We start from the raw sequence: 17,432 nt of genomic DNA, 5'->3' as shown, positions 1-17,432 counted from the left end.
AAGTCGTATCCGTAATACTTTAATCCTGGATACGGTCCCACGTAGTTTTGGTTGGCTTTGGTATTAAACAAATGGGGAAAGTATCCCTTGCAGAGTTCCTGCAGACCGAAAGCATCGGGTATTTTGGCTAGCTTCATGGTTAGGAAATTGAGGGAATCCACAAAAGTCAAATTTAATTTCTGGGCAATGTGCATATACATGATTTTTGAACCATTGTAAATAATCTTGCTAGGTCGAATGGAGTGACGATCGATGAGCACTTCTAAAACGGGATATAAATCGAAACTTTTTGCATTATGAGCAATTAAGATTGAATCTTTACAGTGTTTGCTGGTGACAAAGTAACAAAAGCGTTCGGCAGCATCATCACCCGAAAACACAACTTCTCTTTTTCCACACGTATCGGGACAGGGAGGGTTCACGTATTCACCTTTATAGGTTCTGGAACATTTAAGACATCGTGTTCCACAGCAACTACAGGTGGCATCGTCCACTAGTTCCTCTTTTTCGCACATGTGACAGGAGGTCTGTAGCACAGCAAAGTTGACTTTATGCTGTTGTAGACCGCAGGACGGATCGCGACAATTCTTACAGAGTCTACAGTCTAGGCATTGGCGTTGTTTTTTGACACATTGCTCACATCTGATACGAGACGGTCGATATCCTTGCTCACACTGAAAGATGTCATCTTGACGCGTCTCAAAATCGTAGAAAATAAATTTCTTGTTTCTCTTTTCTAAATTAGACCCATACGCTTTTTGAAAACAATGATGTTCTCCAATTTGATACTCCAGACAGTTAGGGCACTGCCATTCTTGACAAACGTGTAAGTCTGGAGAGCGTTTGCAGCATTGTAGAACGACCCTGCATTTTTTTACATTGATGAAACAAATCACAGGGAGGGGGGTAACTCTGTTTTTTGACGACTCTTTGTTTTCTATGTCTTTCAAAACATGCCTTTGAGCGACAGATCCGTCCACAAGTTCGACAACCGATTTGAAACTCCGTTTCTGGGCAGTGGTCATGCAAAAAAATTTCACACGAGGTGGCACACGTGTGTTTGGATTTATCTTTGTAAGGTTTTAAACAAGTATGGCAAAAATACGAGGTCTTAAAAAATCCCTGTATACTGGCAATCCCATGCCAGTGTTTTTCAGTTTCCGTGTCCACGTGATATAAATACAGACGCGGCTTTTCCTGGTCCTCTGTCACCCTGACGAATTTGTTCCCTACTCTAGAGGACACAACGTTAATACAAACATCAAGTAAGGCTTCGAACGGTTCGATATCGTTCAAACCTAAGTATCTGTCATTGGGCACGCCAGCTCTTGCACATAGCCACATTGCTAATTCGGTTTGCTTTTTTTTTTCTCTGTGTTTTTAAGATATTGTCATAGTAAGACTGAGTAACAGTGTGATGTTTGATGACATGGTCCAGCATTGTTCCGGAATCTTCCCTGACTAAATCGTTCCACACATCAGAATCTACTTTCTTGCCTGTTTTTAAAAAACAGAGACCAATGGAAATGGCCATACATAGATTGTTATCATTCTCAACATGAAAAAGTGATCTCTTTCTCTGCAAGCTATTTTTGGGACCGAATAGAGACGTGATAGGTAATTTTCTAGGTTTACCTCCCCCTTTCGGCAAATCGATAGACCCAATGGTGACCAACAGATTTTCGTCCACAGGCAAGCTTTCATTCGAATTGAGTACCTTGGTAATTTCGGACATGACAACATCTGCATTCAGATTTCCCCAGGACTGGAGGGGTACAACGATCGGATTGTTTCAACTTGGATGACTCAGTACCACCCTTCCAAGATCAGCATCGTGACCCCTGGCCTCCGACAACAGGTCGTCGAACATCTCGTGCAATTTAGTCGGTATATCTAACAATTTATCTCCCCTCCACTGATCATTGAACTTGACCTTGAAGGTCGTGTCACGGGCTAGATTTTTCTTGAAGGTCCTGGTATCTCTCTTCCATATATAGTAAGGTTTTGTTAATGTGTTCTTAGAATCGGAACTTTCCCCACCGCCCCCCACCTGCCTACTTGTAGAAGGTTGATTGCCATCATTGAGAGAATGACACTTTTTTTTAGGAGGAGACTCAATATCAGAGAGAACCTCCTGCAATAAATTGTCAATGTGCTTATCCCATTGGAGTTCCCTTAATCGGTTCTCGACCTCGGCATCACCGACTAAACCATTAGCTGTTGCAAATAACTGCACGGTGTCCGGATCCTCCAATGTGTCAAGGATTTCTTTCAGTAAACTGTCTTGTGCCATACCTTCAAATTACATTTTTAAAAAACATCAATTTCATGTTGTAGAAACCCCATCTTTTTGTCACATTAAAATATATATATTCATAAATAACAACAACAACATTCATAAGAACACTTGTTTTTAATTATAGTATTTAACAGCATGTAAACAAATAACAATGAAAAACTCACACTCTATCTGAGACATTTTCTTTAAAAAAAAATTTTACAGTCAAAAATATATAAAAACACCTTAAAACATTTTTATTTAAAGAAAAATTAACAGCATGTTAGCAAATCACAATGAAAATCTCACAATCTAAGACATTTTCTTTCAAAAAAAATCAACAAAAAAAATTACAGTCAAAAATGTATTAAAACACCTTAAGACATTTTTACGAAAAAAAATTAACAGCATGTAAGCAAATGACAATGAAAAACTCACAATCTAACTAAGACATTTTCTTTAAAAAAAAAATCAACAAAAAAAAAATTAAAGTCAAAAATGTATTTAAACACCTTAAGACATTTTTATGAAAAAAAATTAACGGCATGTAAGCAAATGACAATGAAAAAACTCACAATCTAACCAAGACATTTTCTTTCAACAAAAAAATTAGTCAAAACTACAAAAATACCTAAAGACATTTTTTGTAAAAAAAAAACCAAAAACCCAAAAATCCTCAAAAATAGTATCAGGCGGTTTTTTAAAAACTGAATCTCAATTTTTTAAATAGATGATTACATAATCTCAATGTTGTAAAATGTCAAATATTCAAAACACAACTGAAATTTTAATGAATCAAAGGGTTATTTAAAAAACTGACTTTCAATGTTGTAAAAAGATTATTAAAAACCGAATCTCAATGTAAAAATCAAACATAAAAACCATTATCATTTACATGTAAAGTTTTGCTTTCGTTAACAAAACCTAAAATTTCAGTTGTGGCTTTGACCGTGTGTTTCTAGCTACGCATTCTTCCTCAACATCTGGGGAGGTGGTGACGGAGGACAGAGGTGTGATGAGGGGTCTTCGGCTTTCGTTAACATTCGGGGACGAAGGGGGACTTGTTCTAGGAGGCGGGTTGGTGTCATCATCATCATTAATAATGGTGGTGGGTGAAGCCTGATCATTTTTATCATCATCATCATCATCATGAATGGTAGTGGGGGTGGAAGGAACAACATGAATGGTGGATAGGTTAGGATCATCGGATATGGAGGGGGAAGAGGGATCATCAACGGATTGGGGGGGGGGTGTAGACACATCATCATCTTTCACGAGGTTCTCGCATTTTTTCTTTAGCCATTTTTTTAATAACAGCATTGCTACTGTAAAGGTAGTTGCTACTGCCCATGCTATAAACCCTATAAAAAATCAACTGAAGTATAATTATTAATATTCTTATTAATTTTTAAGTAGTCATTACATTATATCCTCTTCTTCATTTTCCAAATCAAACTGGAAAGTTTGCCTATAATTATTTGGCTTATAAATATGATTCACTTTTTTATTAGACTTCTTACGGTTAAAATGACATTGTTTTCTATTGAATAACAGAATACAAATTAATATCAAAATACAAACACCAAATGTAATACAATTGACCACATTATTACCAAGACTTTTATCTGAAAGGGTTTCGCCATCCTCCAATGGTTTATTCAAACTCTCCAAGAGTTTTTTAAGAATGTTCTGTCCTGATTCTAAAAAAAAAAATGTAAGATATGTCAACGTTGCTCTATTATTATTTTTATCGTTCAGCAAAGTTAAATCAAAAGTATTTATAATCCATAATTACTTTCAATGGAAGAGTGCTTAGCGATTCACATCACCATCTCATTTTGTGGATAATCAGTAACTAAAATTAGCTAATTTAGTTAAAAAGTATTTACCTGTTTGAACAGCGATTCCTACTGTTGTTACCTCTGCTGTGACGGTTGATGTTGTCTCTATAAAAAAATTTAAGGATCATGAACAGTTTATTCTAATCACACTTGTACTACAACTATCAATAATGTCATGCGACGTAGCATAAGTCATGTGGCTTTTCATTCATACCTGCTGTACCAGATGAGACCAGTGTAGGCTCGCTGTGAGTGTCTGTCGCGGGAACAATAGTGGAGGAGAAGATAGTGGTTGATGTCTCTATGGAAAACAATTATAATATTTTTAAACTACAGTTTATCTTAATCACACACATACACTACATGTCTTTCTTTTAATTTACATTTTAAAAAATAAATAAAAGGATTGTTTTACATTACCACTTCTACAGATACAAGAAAGTCAAGTAATTAATAATAATTCAAACGTATATACCTGTTTGCCCGGACTTGGTCAGCTTAGGTGTTGTGACACCGACGTTTGATGTTGTCTCTATAAATAAAAAAATACTCATTAAAAATATTACCATTGTAAAACAACATATTATTGGAAGCACTCATATATGCAATCATTCATACCTGCTGTACCAGATGAGGCCAGTGTAGGCTCACTGTGAGTGTCTGTCGCGGGAACAATAGTGGAGGAGAAGATAGTGGATGATGTCTCTATGAAAAACAATTATAATATTATTAAATATGGGAGATACTATTTTAATCTACAGTTTATCTTAATCACACACATATACTACATGATTGTTTACATTACCACTTCTACAGATACAACAAAGTCAAGTAATTAATAATAATTCAAACGTATATACCTGTTTGCCCGGACTTGGTCAGCTTAGGTCTTGTGACACCGACGTTTGATGTTGTCTCTATAAATAAAAAAAATACTCATTAAAAATATTACCATTGTAAAACAACATATTTTTGGAAGCACATGCACATAAACAATTATTTTATTTATTTGTTTATTTTTGCATTTCTTTAAAAACCCTAATCAAAGGAAAGTTTACAACACATTACTACAGAGGGAGAATTTATCAATAATGTCACGTGATGTAGTATAAGTCACGCCTCTGGGAAAAAGCTGACCTCCTAGATCACGTGGCTTTTCATTCATACCTGCTGTACCAGATGAGACCAGTGTAGGCTCACTGTGAGTGTCTGTCGCGGGAACAATAGTGGAGGAGAAGATAGTGGTTGATGTCTCTATGGAAAACAATTATAATATTTTGGCTATTGGTACTTTGCGGAACGGAACGGAACGGAACGGAACCAGTTAAGAGGCCCCAAAAGGGGAAACAAGATTTTTTTTAAACGTCATTATTTCAATTTAACTTATCGTAAATGGAAGATTGTTTTACAAATTTTGCTGTTTTAATGAACTGTGTATTACATAAAATATGCTACTTATTGCTCTATAAGTCATTACACGCTTCTTTCCCGAGAAAACCTAAAGTCACTAGTTGTTTTATGATGTTTGATTGACACTGTAAATATAAAGTTGAGGTTTAAACCAAACTCAATTAATCTGTGTGTGTAACGTCGATGAAAATTACTTAAGTATTCTTTCTTCTGAATAGATTTCTTCTGATTCCGTTCCGTTCCGCAAAATACCATTACCCGTGTGGATATTGGTATTTAACGGAACGGAACGGAACCGTTTAAAAATTTTGAAATATAAAATATATCATAGCAACTACTAGCTGTTTGTTAATTTCTATGTTCTTTTGAGATAAATGAAGCAAATCATTTCATCAATTCAAACATCTTGCATATGTGCATATCACTCCTGTGTTGTGTACAGCTATAACTTTTATTTCATCTATGATACTACATTACTTACACGGATGATATTACTAGTTTGTTCATCAAGCTAGCAATAACGCAATGTGTAACCCATATTACGTAGAATTCTAAAATATACCGAGCACATTCGCAAGGAAAAAGTTTAATATTCATCACTTACCTTCCGTCTGAACAATTTTCTTCTGGTTCCGTTCCGTTCCGCAAAATACCATTACCCGTGTGGATATTGGTATTTAACGGAACGGAACCGTTTAAAAATTTTGATATATAAAATATATCATAACAACTACTAGCTGTTTGTTTATTTCTATGTTATTTTGAGATTAATGAAGCAAACCAACAAATCATTTCATTAATTCAAACATCTTGCATATGTGCATATCACTCCTGTGTTGTGTACAGCCATAACTTTTATTTCATCTATGATACTACATTACTTACACGGATGATATTACTAGTTTGTTCACCAAGCTAGCAATAACGCAATGTGTAACCCATATTACGTAGAATTCTAAAATATAACGAGCACATTCGCAAGGAAAAAGTTTAATATTCATCACTTACCTTCCGTCTGAACAATTTTCTTCTGGTTCCGTTCCGTTCCGCAAAATACCATTACCCGTGTGGATAATGGTATTTAACGGAACGGAACGGAATCTTTCAAACTTTTTAAATAATGGAAAATATCATAACAACTACTCACCGTTCCTTGATTTTTTTATCAGATTCTTTAAAGATGAATGAGTCTTTCAATCAAATCAATTCAGTCATCTTGTGTATTTGCTGATTATTAATTTCAGCGTTTGTGTGCGTGTGCTGCATACAACAACAACTCTGTTTTCATTTTTTTTTTATCAGTTTCATATCATTGTCACGGCAGAACTAACTAGTTGGTTAATTAAGCTAGCAAAAACACAATGCTTATATCAAGTGGAATTCATATTATACCAAAATCATTCGCAGCGCAGGGATAATATCGATAAAAATACTTGATAGTCTTATTTGAAATAAATTTGAATGAATGATGATATAACAAATGTTGTTACCATACTTATAAATAATTTTCTTCTGGTTCCGTTCCGTTCCGCAAAATACCATTACCCGTGTGGATATTGGTATTTAACGGAACGGAACGGAACCGTTTAAAAATTTTGAAATATAAAATATATCATAACAACTACTAGCTGTTTGTTTATTTCTATGTTCTTTTGAGATAAATGAAGCAAACCAACAAATCATTTCATCAATTCAAACATCTTGCGTATGTGCATATCACTCCTGTGTTGTGTACAGCTATAACTTTTATTTCATCTATGATACTACATTACTTACACGGATGATATTACTAGTTTGTTCATCAAGCTAGCAATAACGCAATGTGTATCCCATATTACGTAGAATTCTAAAATATAATGAGCACATTCGCAAGGAAAAAGTTTAATATTCATCACTTACCTTCCGTCTGAACAATTTTCTTCTGGTTCCGTTCCGTTCCGCAAAATATCATTACCCGTGTGGATATTGGTATTTAACGGAACGGAACGGAATCGTTTAAAAATTTTGAAATATAAAAAATATATCATAACAACTACTAGCTGTTTGTTTATTTCTATGTTATTTTGAGATTAATGAAGCAAACCAACAAATCATTTCATCAATTCAAACATCTTGCATATGTGCATATCACTCCTGTGTTGTGTACAGCTATAACTTTTATTTCATCTTTGATACTACATTACTTACACGGATGATATTACTAGTTTGTTCATCAAGCTAGCAATAACGCAATGTGTAACCCATATTACGTAGAATTCTAAAATATAACGAGCACATTCGCAAGGAAAAAGTTTAATATTCATCACTTACCTTCCGTCTGAACAATTTTCTTCTGGTTCCGTTCCGTTCCGCAAAATACCATTACCCGTGTGGATATTGGTATTTAACGGAACGGAACCGTTTAAAAATTTTGATATATAAAATATATCATAACAACTACTAGCTGTTTGTTTATTTCTATGTTATTTTGAGATTAATGAAGCAAACCAACAAATCATTTCATCAATTCAAACATCTTGCATATGTGCATATCACTCCTGTGTTGTGTACAGCCATAACTTTTATTTCATCTATGATACTACATTACTTACACGGATGACATTACTAGTTTGTTCACCAAGCTAGCAATAACGCAATGTGTAACCCATATTACGTAGAATTCTAAAATATAACGAGCACATTCGCAAGGAAAAAGTTTAATATTCATCACTTACCTTCCGTCTGAACAATTTTCTTCTGGTTCCGTTCCGTTCCGCAAAATACCATTACCCGTGTGGATAATGGTATTTAACGGAACGGAACGGAATCTTTCAAACTTTTTAAACAATGGAAAATATCATAACAACTACTCACCGTTCCTTGAATTTTTTATCAGATTCTTTAAAGATGAATGAGTCTATCAATCAAATCAATTCAGTCATCTTGTGTATTTGCTGATTATTAATTTCAGCGTTTGTGTGCGTGTGCTGCATACAACAACAACTCTGTTTTCATTTTTTTTTTATCAATTTCATATCATTGTCACGGCAGAACTAGTTGGTTAATTAAGCTAGCAAAAACACACTGCTTATATCAAGTAGAATTCATATTATACCAAGATCATTCGCAGCGCAGGGATAATATCGATAAAAATACTTGATAGTCTTATTTGAAATAAATTTGAATGAATGATGATATAACAAATGTTGTTACCATACTTATAAATAATTTTCTTCTGGTTCCGTTCCGTTCCGCAAAATACCATTACCCGTGTGGATATTGGTATTTAACGGAACGGAACGGAATCTTTCAAAGTTTTTAAATAATGGAAAATATCATAACAAGCACGGCATTTATTCAATCTATAACGAACATGTATTTGTTACGGGAGTTTACGGGAGATTTAACGAGTTTGTTTATCAAATTAACAATACACAATGTTTACATCCAGTAGAATTTTATATTATATCAAACATATTCTGAGGGATAACATAATTTCCAAAAATAATTGATGTCTTTATTTGTAATACATTAAAATAGATATTAATATAAGAATATGGATTCCATACTTATTAATAATTTTCTCATGGTTCCGTTCCGTTCCGCAAAATACCATTACCCGTGTGGATATTGGTATTTAACGGAACGGAACGGAATCTTTTACATTTTTTAAAGCCATCTCAGGGCTTTGTTCGTACGATCAGTTTTATAATAGAGATTAACTGCCACTGATCATGGCAAAATATACATTTACATGCTTTATATGTTAAAAATATAATGTGCACATTAAATGGATTGCATGTCACTGAATTTTCATATCCATGATACAGCAAGAGACAGATTATCATAATGTTGATTAAATGTGCTTAATCATGTGTCTCTGTATTCCGCTTGTAAATTTGTGTTACTAATCAATGCAGTCTAATTGCAACTTCTCGGGCCTTCCCGACAGGCTCGGAAAAAACATGAATGCATTTATTTAACATTACCGGATGTTAGAATTTTATACAAAATGGAGTTGCTTCCCATTTAAATAAGGATAGACTTAACAGCCTTGTGTGTCGTTTTTCGTGGTATAGTTTAGGATATATCGTTGGCTTTAATGAAGTCTATGTCAGATCTCAACAGATCATAGATTGTGTTGTATATAAATCAAGTTTTATAAAAATGGATGTTAATATGTACGCCTATCTAATACTTTCAATTGTGTCAATTCCAACTGTTACCCTCCAAAACAGGACTATTTATTTTTTTAAACTGAATGTTTTAATTTTAGAGAGCATTTTACTGCTTCTACATAGAAATGACGAGAATTATACAGCAAACCGTACGCGTATGTAACAATTTGTTTGTTACCCGTTGCCAAGGGAGTTGCTAATGCTGAGGGTAATATAACGAATTATCAACTGCGTCTAAACCAATAAGATTTCAGTATTTTTTTTTATTCGAACTTTCATGTACAAGTTATTCACATCATCTTATATATATAGTTTTACAGTGCATACACATCATATATTCACTTCATTTGAGATTTAGAATATAAGTATAATATAGACACAGTCACATACTGAAGATAAAAAAGCTCATGTACAGACAAGTGTATACACCGACAGACAGACGCATATATGCACAAACAATCTCGAAAACTTGCTTTCAGAAATTAACATAGAATTATAATAAAACAAAATATTCGGAAATGTATTTATTGGCCAATAAATCTCTCATCGACGGTAGAAACTAAAATATACATATAAAGACAAATGAATTCAAAGCACAAATCACACACCAACGCTAGATCAACATACAGAGTTGAATCACAACGACAACTGATTACCCTTATGGCACGTCATACTATTACTTATTATAGTCTGTCCCAAGATATTTTTGCCGCATAATTTCTTAAATTATTCAATATTTATAAATACCTCTTGGTTCAGACTATGTTCATTCAATAGTATGAAAAAATCCCAAGATTTCCCCTTTGAAACGCCCCCTCTAGCTTGTCGGGTATCAGTATACTGCTGAAAATATAAAGTCTACGAGGTTTTTCCATTGCCAAGGAGATGAAGACGCCCGAATGATAACGTTGAAAAATTGCGCGAGGTGTCCCGAGTATTTCCGAATGGAGAAAAGATGTCAACATTCCCCATTATAAATCTCCGTAGGAAATCTGTTTTCGTTCCTGTGAATTTATATGAGGGAAAAATTATAATGTGTGAATGAAGTTATCTTGGGAATTTTCCCTTTCATCGATTTTAATTGCACTTCAGTCACAGGTATGTGAATTTTTTAAAAAATCGTTCAAATATGCAGCATAAATATCTTGGGACAGACTATAGGTTAGTTACTGACTCACTACGCCTCGCCATCTATGAGATTGATCAACCCCATATATTTCCGTAGTGAATCAGTAACTAACCTAATAAGTGTTTTGTTTTCCCAAGGACTATCAAGCGACATGTTTATTCACAAATAGCGATGATCTACGCAAAGCCATGTACAAGATGTCTAACATCTCGTGCAATTTAACTCATTTAAACTCTTCAAAATTTTCAATCTCACCTTTCAAATACTCTTTAAAAATCTTTGCTTCACCCATGTTTACTTACAATGTTTTGTTCCTATTCAATTTTAAATGTTTTCTCCCTTTCCTTTGCAGAGATTTTATCAAATATCGACGCTGCCATTTTGTTCCCCTCCAAACAAAACAATGTGACGTCAATATTCTAAGGGCAACTACTCTAATTTTAATGAATTTCAAAGGGCAACTACTCCAAATACATTAAGAACTTACGGCATGCGGTTTATGTATTGAATTCAATGAAATGTCGAAATGAGTAACGAAGCGTCGGCCAATGACGGCCATATTGCCTAATACTAGTATTATTTCTCACCGAACAAATATAGAGATATGTGCACGTGCTATGTTTAAACCAATGAAAGTGTGACATTTCAGTCCAAGGGAAAACAATTATATATGTGCGAACTTTAAAACAGAGATTTCATATCATTAAAGTCACAGGGGCTTGGTTGTTGGATAGTGAATTTTCTAATTATTTGTTCCCGAAGAAAAAATTGATTAAAATTTGTAATCTTAAGTGTATTTCTGTGTATTGCAATAAATAAATTCACTGAAACCCCCCGTTTCAGTCATGTTTAAAAAGTGTATTCAATGTACAATAAATAAATCTCTCATCGACGGTAGAAACTAAAATATACATATAAAGACAAATGAATTCAAAGCACAAATCACACACCAACGCTAGATAAACATACAGACTTGAATCACAACGACAACTGATTACCCTTATGGCATGTCATACTATTACTTATTATAGTCTGTCCCAAGATATTTTTGCCGCATATTTTCTTAAATTATTCAATATTTATAAATATAAAGAGAATAAAGGGACGACACTCGCCATCTTGGATTTATAGGGGGTCCTCGTTTCAAGCTATGTTTTAAACAAATTCTTCCATTTCTCCAACGATTACTGGCGAGATCTAGGTTGTAAAATGTTAAAATGACTTATTCCTATCGTCTGACTACATCTGTACGCTGCATAATAAACACATCGTTCCGAAATGTACTAGATACTCGCCAAACTTATCGAAAGCAGCGGAAGTTGATGCAAACTCTCCATGTAATCACTGAGGAGATCCGAAAGCATTGGATAAACCAAGAGGACTATCTTTTCGCGGAATTTTTGCTCTCTCTAGATTTATCATACATTTTCGGAACATCTCAGTGATTATATGGAGATTTTACGTCACTCAAAAGTAAACTTCCGTTGCTTTCGATAAGTTTGGCAAGTATCTAGTACATTTCGGAAAGATATGTTTATTATGCAGCGTACAGATGTAGTCAGATGATAGGAATAAGTAATTTTAACATTTTACAACCTATACATCGTCAGAAATCGTTGGAGAAACGGAAGAACTTGTTTAAAACATAGCTTGAAATGAGGACTCCCTATAAATCCAAAATGGCGAGTGTCGTCCCTTTACTTTTTTTAATGTACATTGAATACACTTTTTTTAACATGATTGAAACGGGGGGGGGGGGGGGGGGGGTCGGTGAATTTATTTATTGCAATACACAAAAATACACATAAGATTACCAATTTTAATCAATTTTTTCTTCGGGAACAGTAATTAGGAATTTCACTATCCAACAACCAAGCCCCTGTGATTAAAGTATTCTCGTGCAAAATGTGACATAAAATAAGCATTAAAGATTTTAATTGACAGATAACTGCAATGCAATAAGAATCTGTAATAAACAAAATACAAATAAAAATGACAGGTATTGGTTTCCATAGATAAACAATTCAATAAACCTTTCACATAGATTTAATTAATGCAACATATCTTAAATATATTCTATAAATAAATTCATTAATTGAATAGAAAATAATGAGTTAAAACCGTAATCAATTTACTTTATTAAACTGACAGTACGTAATTATCAAGTTCAAAATGTAATGTTTGTCGACGAAATGGCGCACCATACTTGAAGCACATGGTAAACTAAAATCCATCGGTAACAAGAATATGCAAAACTAAGCATAGTTGACAATAAAGACAGAGGTAAATTACATCACTAGAAGATTAATAATACATAATTATAACAGTCAAAACACTAACACAGTGGAAATCAAGGCTTACAAAAAACTGTAGTAATCGAGCGTTTAGAAATATGGCGCAGTACTCCATCCATAAACAAACAAGTCGTACACAAAATCTTTCGTACAAAATACATGCAGTAATCAAAATAAGATATGCACAAGACATAACAGAAATAAAAGTTAACGTTGTACACAAGATAGGCACACAAGATATTTATAATTTTATATTAATGAAATGGTATGTTAGCTTGCTTCTTATATCCCAAAATGATGTTTTGGTATTTTCCATTATTTTTTTTTTAAGATTCCGTTCCGTTCCGTTAAATACCAATATCCACACGGGTAATGGTATTTTGCGGAACGGAACGGAATCATAAGAAAATTATTCAAAAGTTTTGTAACAACATTTGTTATATCATTATTCATTTCAATGTATAACAAACAAGCTATAGGTTAGCTTTTTAAAAAGAAAGTTAAGAAAGTCAGCCAGCGGAATATTATTTTAGGTCAAACGTGAATACACAATCAATTAAAATACGGGTTATGTAGTTTTCAGAAGAATGATAATAGGCAAGTGTATTTTTAGTTTGCACGCTTATTTTCATGTCTGTATGCATATGTGCGGAGAGAAGCTTATATATCATAGCAAAGTTCTTACATTGTACGATCGCAAATCTACTTATTACTTAAAATTGTAATTTGCAAGATTGCACTCTGAATTTCATGGTCCTGTCGCAAACTACTGCCAATGAATTTTCTCTCCAATCTCACTAAGCTGATTCCGAAGACACCGGCCCGTGAATGCAGACGATACTTTTGGGCAGTCTTTCAAGATATACATGTATATCCAGTTTGACCTAGAATCTTCGAGTTTCTCTAACAAGGACTGTCTAATTCCTTCCCAGAATTTTAATTCACGGAAGCGCAATTGAAGTTTAATCCCAACTTAATAAGTTAGCCCACTCATAAGGCTATCAAGTATTTATTTTTAAAAATGATTATAACCCTGCAAATGGATTTGATATAAACTTCGACTTGATGTAAACATTGTCTTTCGCTAGCTTGATTAACCAACTAGCTAATTCTTCCTAAAAAAAATCAAATAATTTATTATATAATGAATAAATGTTGCCTTTGTAAAAAGATGTTTCACATTTTAAAAATTTTGAAAAATTCCGTTCCGTTCCGTTAAATACCAATATCCACACGGGTAATGGTATTTTGCGGAACGGAACGGAACCAGAAGAAAATTGTTCAGACGGAAGGTAAGTGATGAATATTAAACTTTTTCCTTGCGAATGTGCTCGTTATATTTTAGAATTCTACGTAATATGGGTTACACATTGCGTTATTGCTAGCTTGATGAACAAACTAGTAATATCATCCGTGTAAGTAATGTAGTATCATAGATGAAATAAAAGTTATAGCTGTACACAACACAGGAGTGATATGCACATATGCAAGATGTTTGAATTGATGAAATGATTTGTTGGTTTGCTTCATTTATCTCCAAAAAACATAGAAATAAACAAACAGCTAGTAGTTGTTATGATATATTTTATATTTCAAAATTTTTAAACGGTTCCGTTCCGTTCCGTTAAATACCAATATCCACACGGGTAATGGTATTTTGCGGAACGGAACGGAACCAGAAGAAAATTATTTATAAGTATGGTAACAACATTTGTTATATCATCATTCATTCAAATTTATTTCAAATAAGACTATCAAGTATTTTTATCGATATTATCCCTGCGCTGCGAATGATTTTGGTATAATATGAATTCCACTTGATATAAGCATTGTGTTTTTGCAAGCTTAATTAACCAACTAGTTAGTTCTGCCGTGACAATGATATGAAATTGATAAAAAAAAAATGAAAACAGAGTTGTTGTTGTATGCAGCACGCGCACACAAACGCTGAAATTAATAATCAGCAAATACACAAGATGACTGAATTGATTTGATTGATAGACTCATTCATCTTTAAAGAATCTGATAAAAAATTCAAGGAACGGTGAGTAGTTGTTATGATATTTTCCATTATTTAAAAATTTTGAAAGATTCCGTTCCGTTCCGTTAAATACCAATATCCACACGGGTAATGGTATTTTGCGGAACGGAACGGAACCAGAAGAAAATTGTTCAGACGGAAGGTAAGTGATGAATATTAAACTTTTTCCTTGCGAATGTGCTCGTTATATTTTAAAATTCTACGTAATATGGGTTACACATTGCGTTATTGCTAGCTTGATGAACAAACTAGTAATATCATCCGTGTAAATAATGTAGTATCATAGATGAAATAAAAGTTATAGCTGTACACAACACAGGAGTGATATGCACATATGCAAGATGTTTGAATTGATGAAATGATTTGTTGGTTTGCTTCATTTATCTCCAAAAAACATAGAAATAAACAAACAGCTAGTAGTTGTTATGATATATTTTATATTTCAAAATTTTTAAACGGTTCCGTTCCGTTCCGTTAAATACCAATATCCACACGGGTAATGGTATTTTGCGGAACGGAACGGAATCAGAAGAAATCTATTCAGAAGAAAGATTACTTAAGTAATTTTCATCGACGTTACACACACAGATTAATTGAGTTTGGTTTAAACCTCAACTTTATATTTACAGTGTCAATCAAACATCATAAAACAACTAGTGACTTTAGGTTTTCTCGGGAAAGAAGCGTGTAATGACTTATAGAGCAATGAGTAGCATATTTTATGTAATACACAGTTCATTAAAACAGCAAAATTTGTAAAACAATCTTCCATTTACGATAAGTTAAATTGAAATAATGACATTTTAAAAAAATCTTGTTTCCCCATTTGGGGCCTCTAAACTGGTTCCGTTCCGTTCCGTTCCGTTCCGCAAAGTACCAATAGCCAATATTTTTAAACTACAGTTTATCTTAATCACACACATACACTACATGTCTTTCTTTTAATTTACATTTTAAAAAATAAATAAAAGGATTGTTTTACATTACTACTTCTACTACTACTACTACAGATATAGCAATGTCACACATGTAACAACCATGCTCGATACTTATTAATAATAAATAATATTTCAAAGGTATATACCTGTTTGCCCGATCGTGGTATGCTTTGGTGCCGTGGGACTGAATGTTGCCTCTATAAAAAAAATCATGAACTAAAAACATTATCCTTGTAAACAACAGATTATTATAATGACACATACTACAGTTTTCTTTATGTGTAAAAGAAGAGGGGTATTACATGTGTGTCTTTGAACAGAAAAATCAATATGACGTAACACAAGACACATCTGGAACTTCACGGTGTCTCGTGTCGGGGTAGTGGAGGTTTCTGATTTTGTAGTAACATTTGCTAACGTTTCATTTATTTGAAATGAAAAATATTGTTCATAATTTCATTGCAAAGTCTGATCTTCATGTGGAGGATTCGGGAATTACCGTAATAAAAAAGACAGGAAGGGTTTACACACACACACACACACCCTTAAGCAAAAAAAAAAAAATCAATAATATCACGTGACGTAGCAATTGAGATACACGTTTGTGTTATGCGACTATTCAGTATGGAGGTTACTTGATTACAACTTTTTTTATATGATACCTACTACCGATTACTATATTCTTAAAAAATAAAAAGGATCATTCAACGACACACTGTGACCTTCATGTGTTATATTCAGGAATAACCGTAATAAGAAAGGGGGGGGGGGGTTAACACATGTACACACGCCTTTGGCAGAAAAATCAATAAAACCACGTGACGTAGCAAAAGACACTTGTAAAGTGTTCGGGGTACTGATTTTGAAATAATACTTACTACAATTTTAATATTTGAAATAAAAAATGGTGTACATTTTTTAAACACACGCCCAAAAAAGAAGGTTTTTATAGGATGCAACTAGATCATGATCTTTATGTGGCGGATTCACTATTTACTGTTCCCAAAAAAAAAGGAGGGGGATGTTGCAGACGAAATCTAATTTATATGCTTTGTGTAAAAATGCATAATTTGTACTTACCGCAAATATGACCATGAAGATCACGTATCTTGACCACGGTCGGGTCACCAAAAACAACCACACGGTTCAGTCTGCATGAAGTAACGAATACTTCCCGAATCTCAGTCACGTTTACACGGACTTCGCGACAGTCGGGCCAGTAGGAAGTTAGCACCTTTCGATCTACAAAATCAAGGTGTATTTTGGCGCAATTTTCAATTATGCTGACTTGACATGAGTGTTTATACCTTTTTAGGACTTTCTTAATGTTGACCGTCAAACTGT

At 33.7% G+C, this 17,432-nt stretch overlaps 2 protein-coding genes across 3 annotated transcripts in view; one reads left to right on the top strand and one right to left on the bottom strand.

Moving 5' to 3' along the window:
• LOC128174829 (uncharacterized) overlaps positions 1–17,432 on the top strand; it is a 218,200-nt gene that overhangs the window by 162,296 nt on the left and 38,472 nt on the right. The window lies entirely within an intron of this gene.
• On the bottom strand, positions 2,660–16,506 carry LOC128171105 (mucin-5AC-like). Of its 2 annotated transcripts, XM_052836858.1 has the most exons (9): positions 16,235–16,506; positions 5,287–5,373; positions 4,980–5,036; positions 4,738–4,824; positions 4,595–4,651; positions 4,334–4,420; positions 4,168–4,224; positions 3,892–3,978; positions 2,660–3,639 (listed from the first exon to the last, which is right to left on the bottom strand). In XM_052836858.1, exons 1-9 carry the CDS (start codon positions 16,299–16,301, stop codon positions 3,203–3,205), a joined length of 1,023 nt encoding a protein of 340 aa, XP_052692818.1. In that variant the 5' UTR covers positions 16,302–16,506; the 3' UTR covers positions 2,660–3,202. The 2 variants fall into 2 exon arrangements, with proteins under 2 accessions (XP_052692818.1, XP_052692817.1); XM_052836857.1 differs by lacking the exons at positions 4,334–4,420; positions 4,595–4,651.

The sequence above is a fragment of the Crassostrea angulata genome, chromosome 2 (genome assembly GCF_025612915.1).
Source record: "Crassostrea angulata isolate pt1a10 chromosome 2, ASM2561291v2, whole genome shotgun sequence".
Taxonomy (NCBI): Eukaryota; Metazoa; Mollusca; class Bivalvia; order Ostreida; family Ostreidae; genus Magallana; species Magallana angulata.
This window is presented reverse-complemented; position numbering and strand designations above follow the sequence as displayed.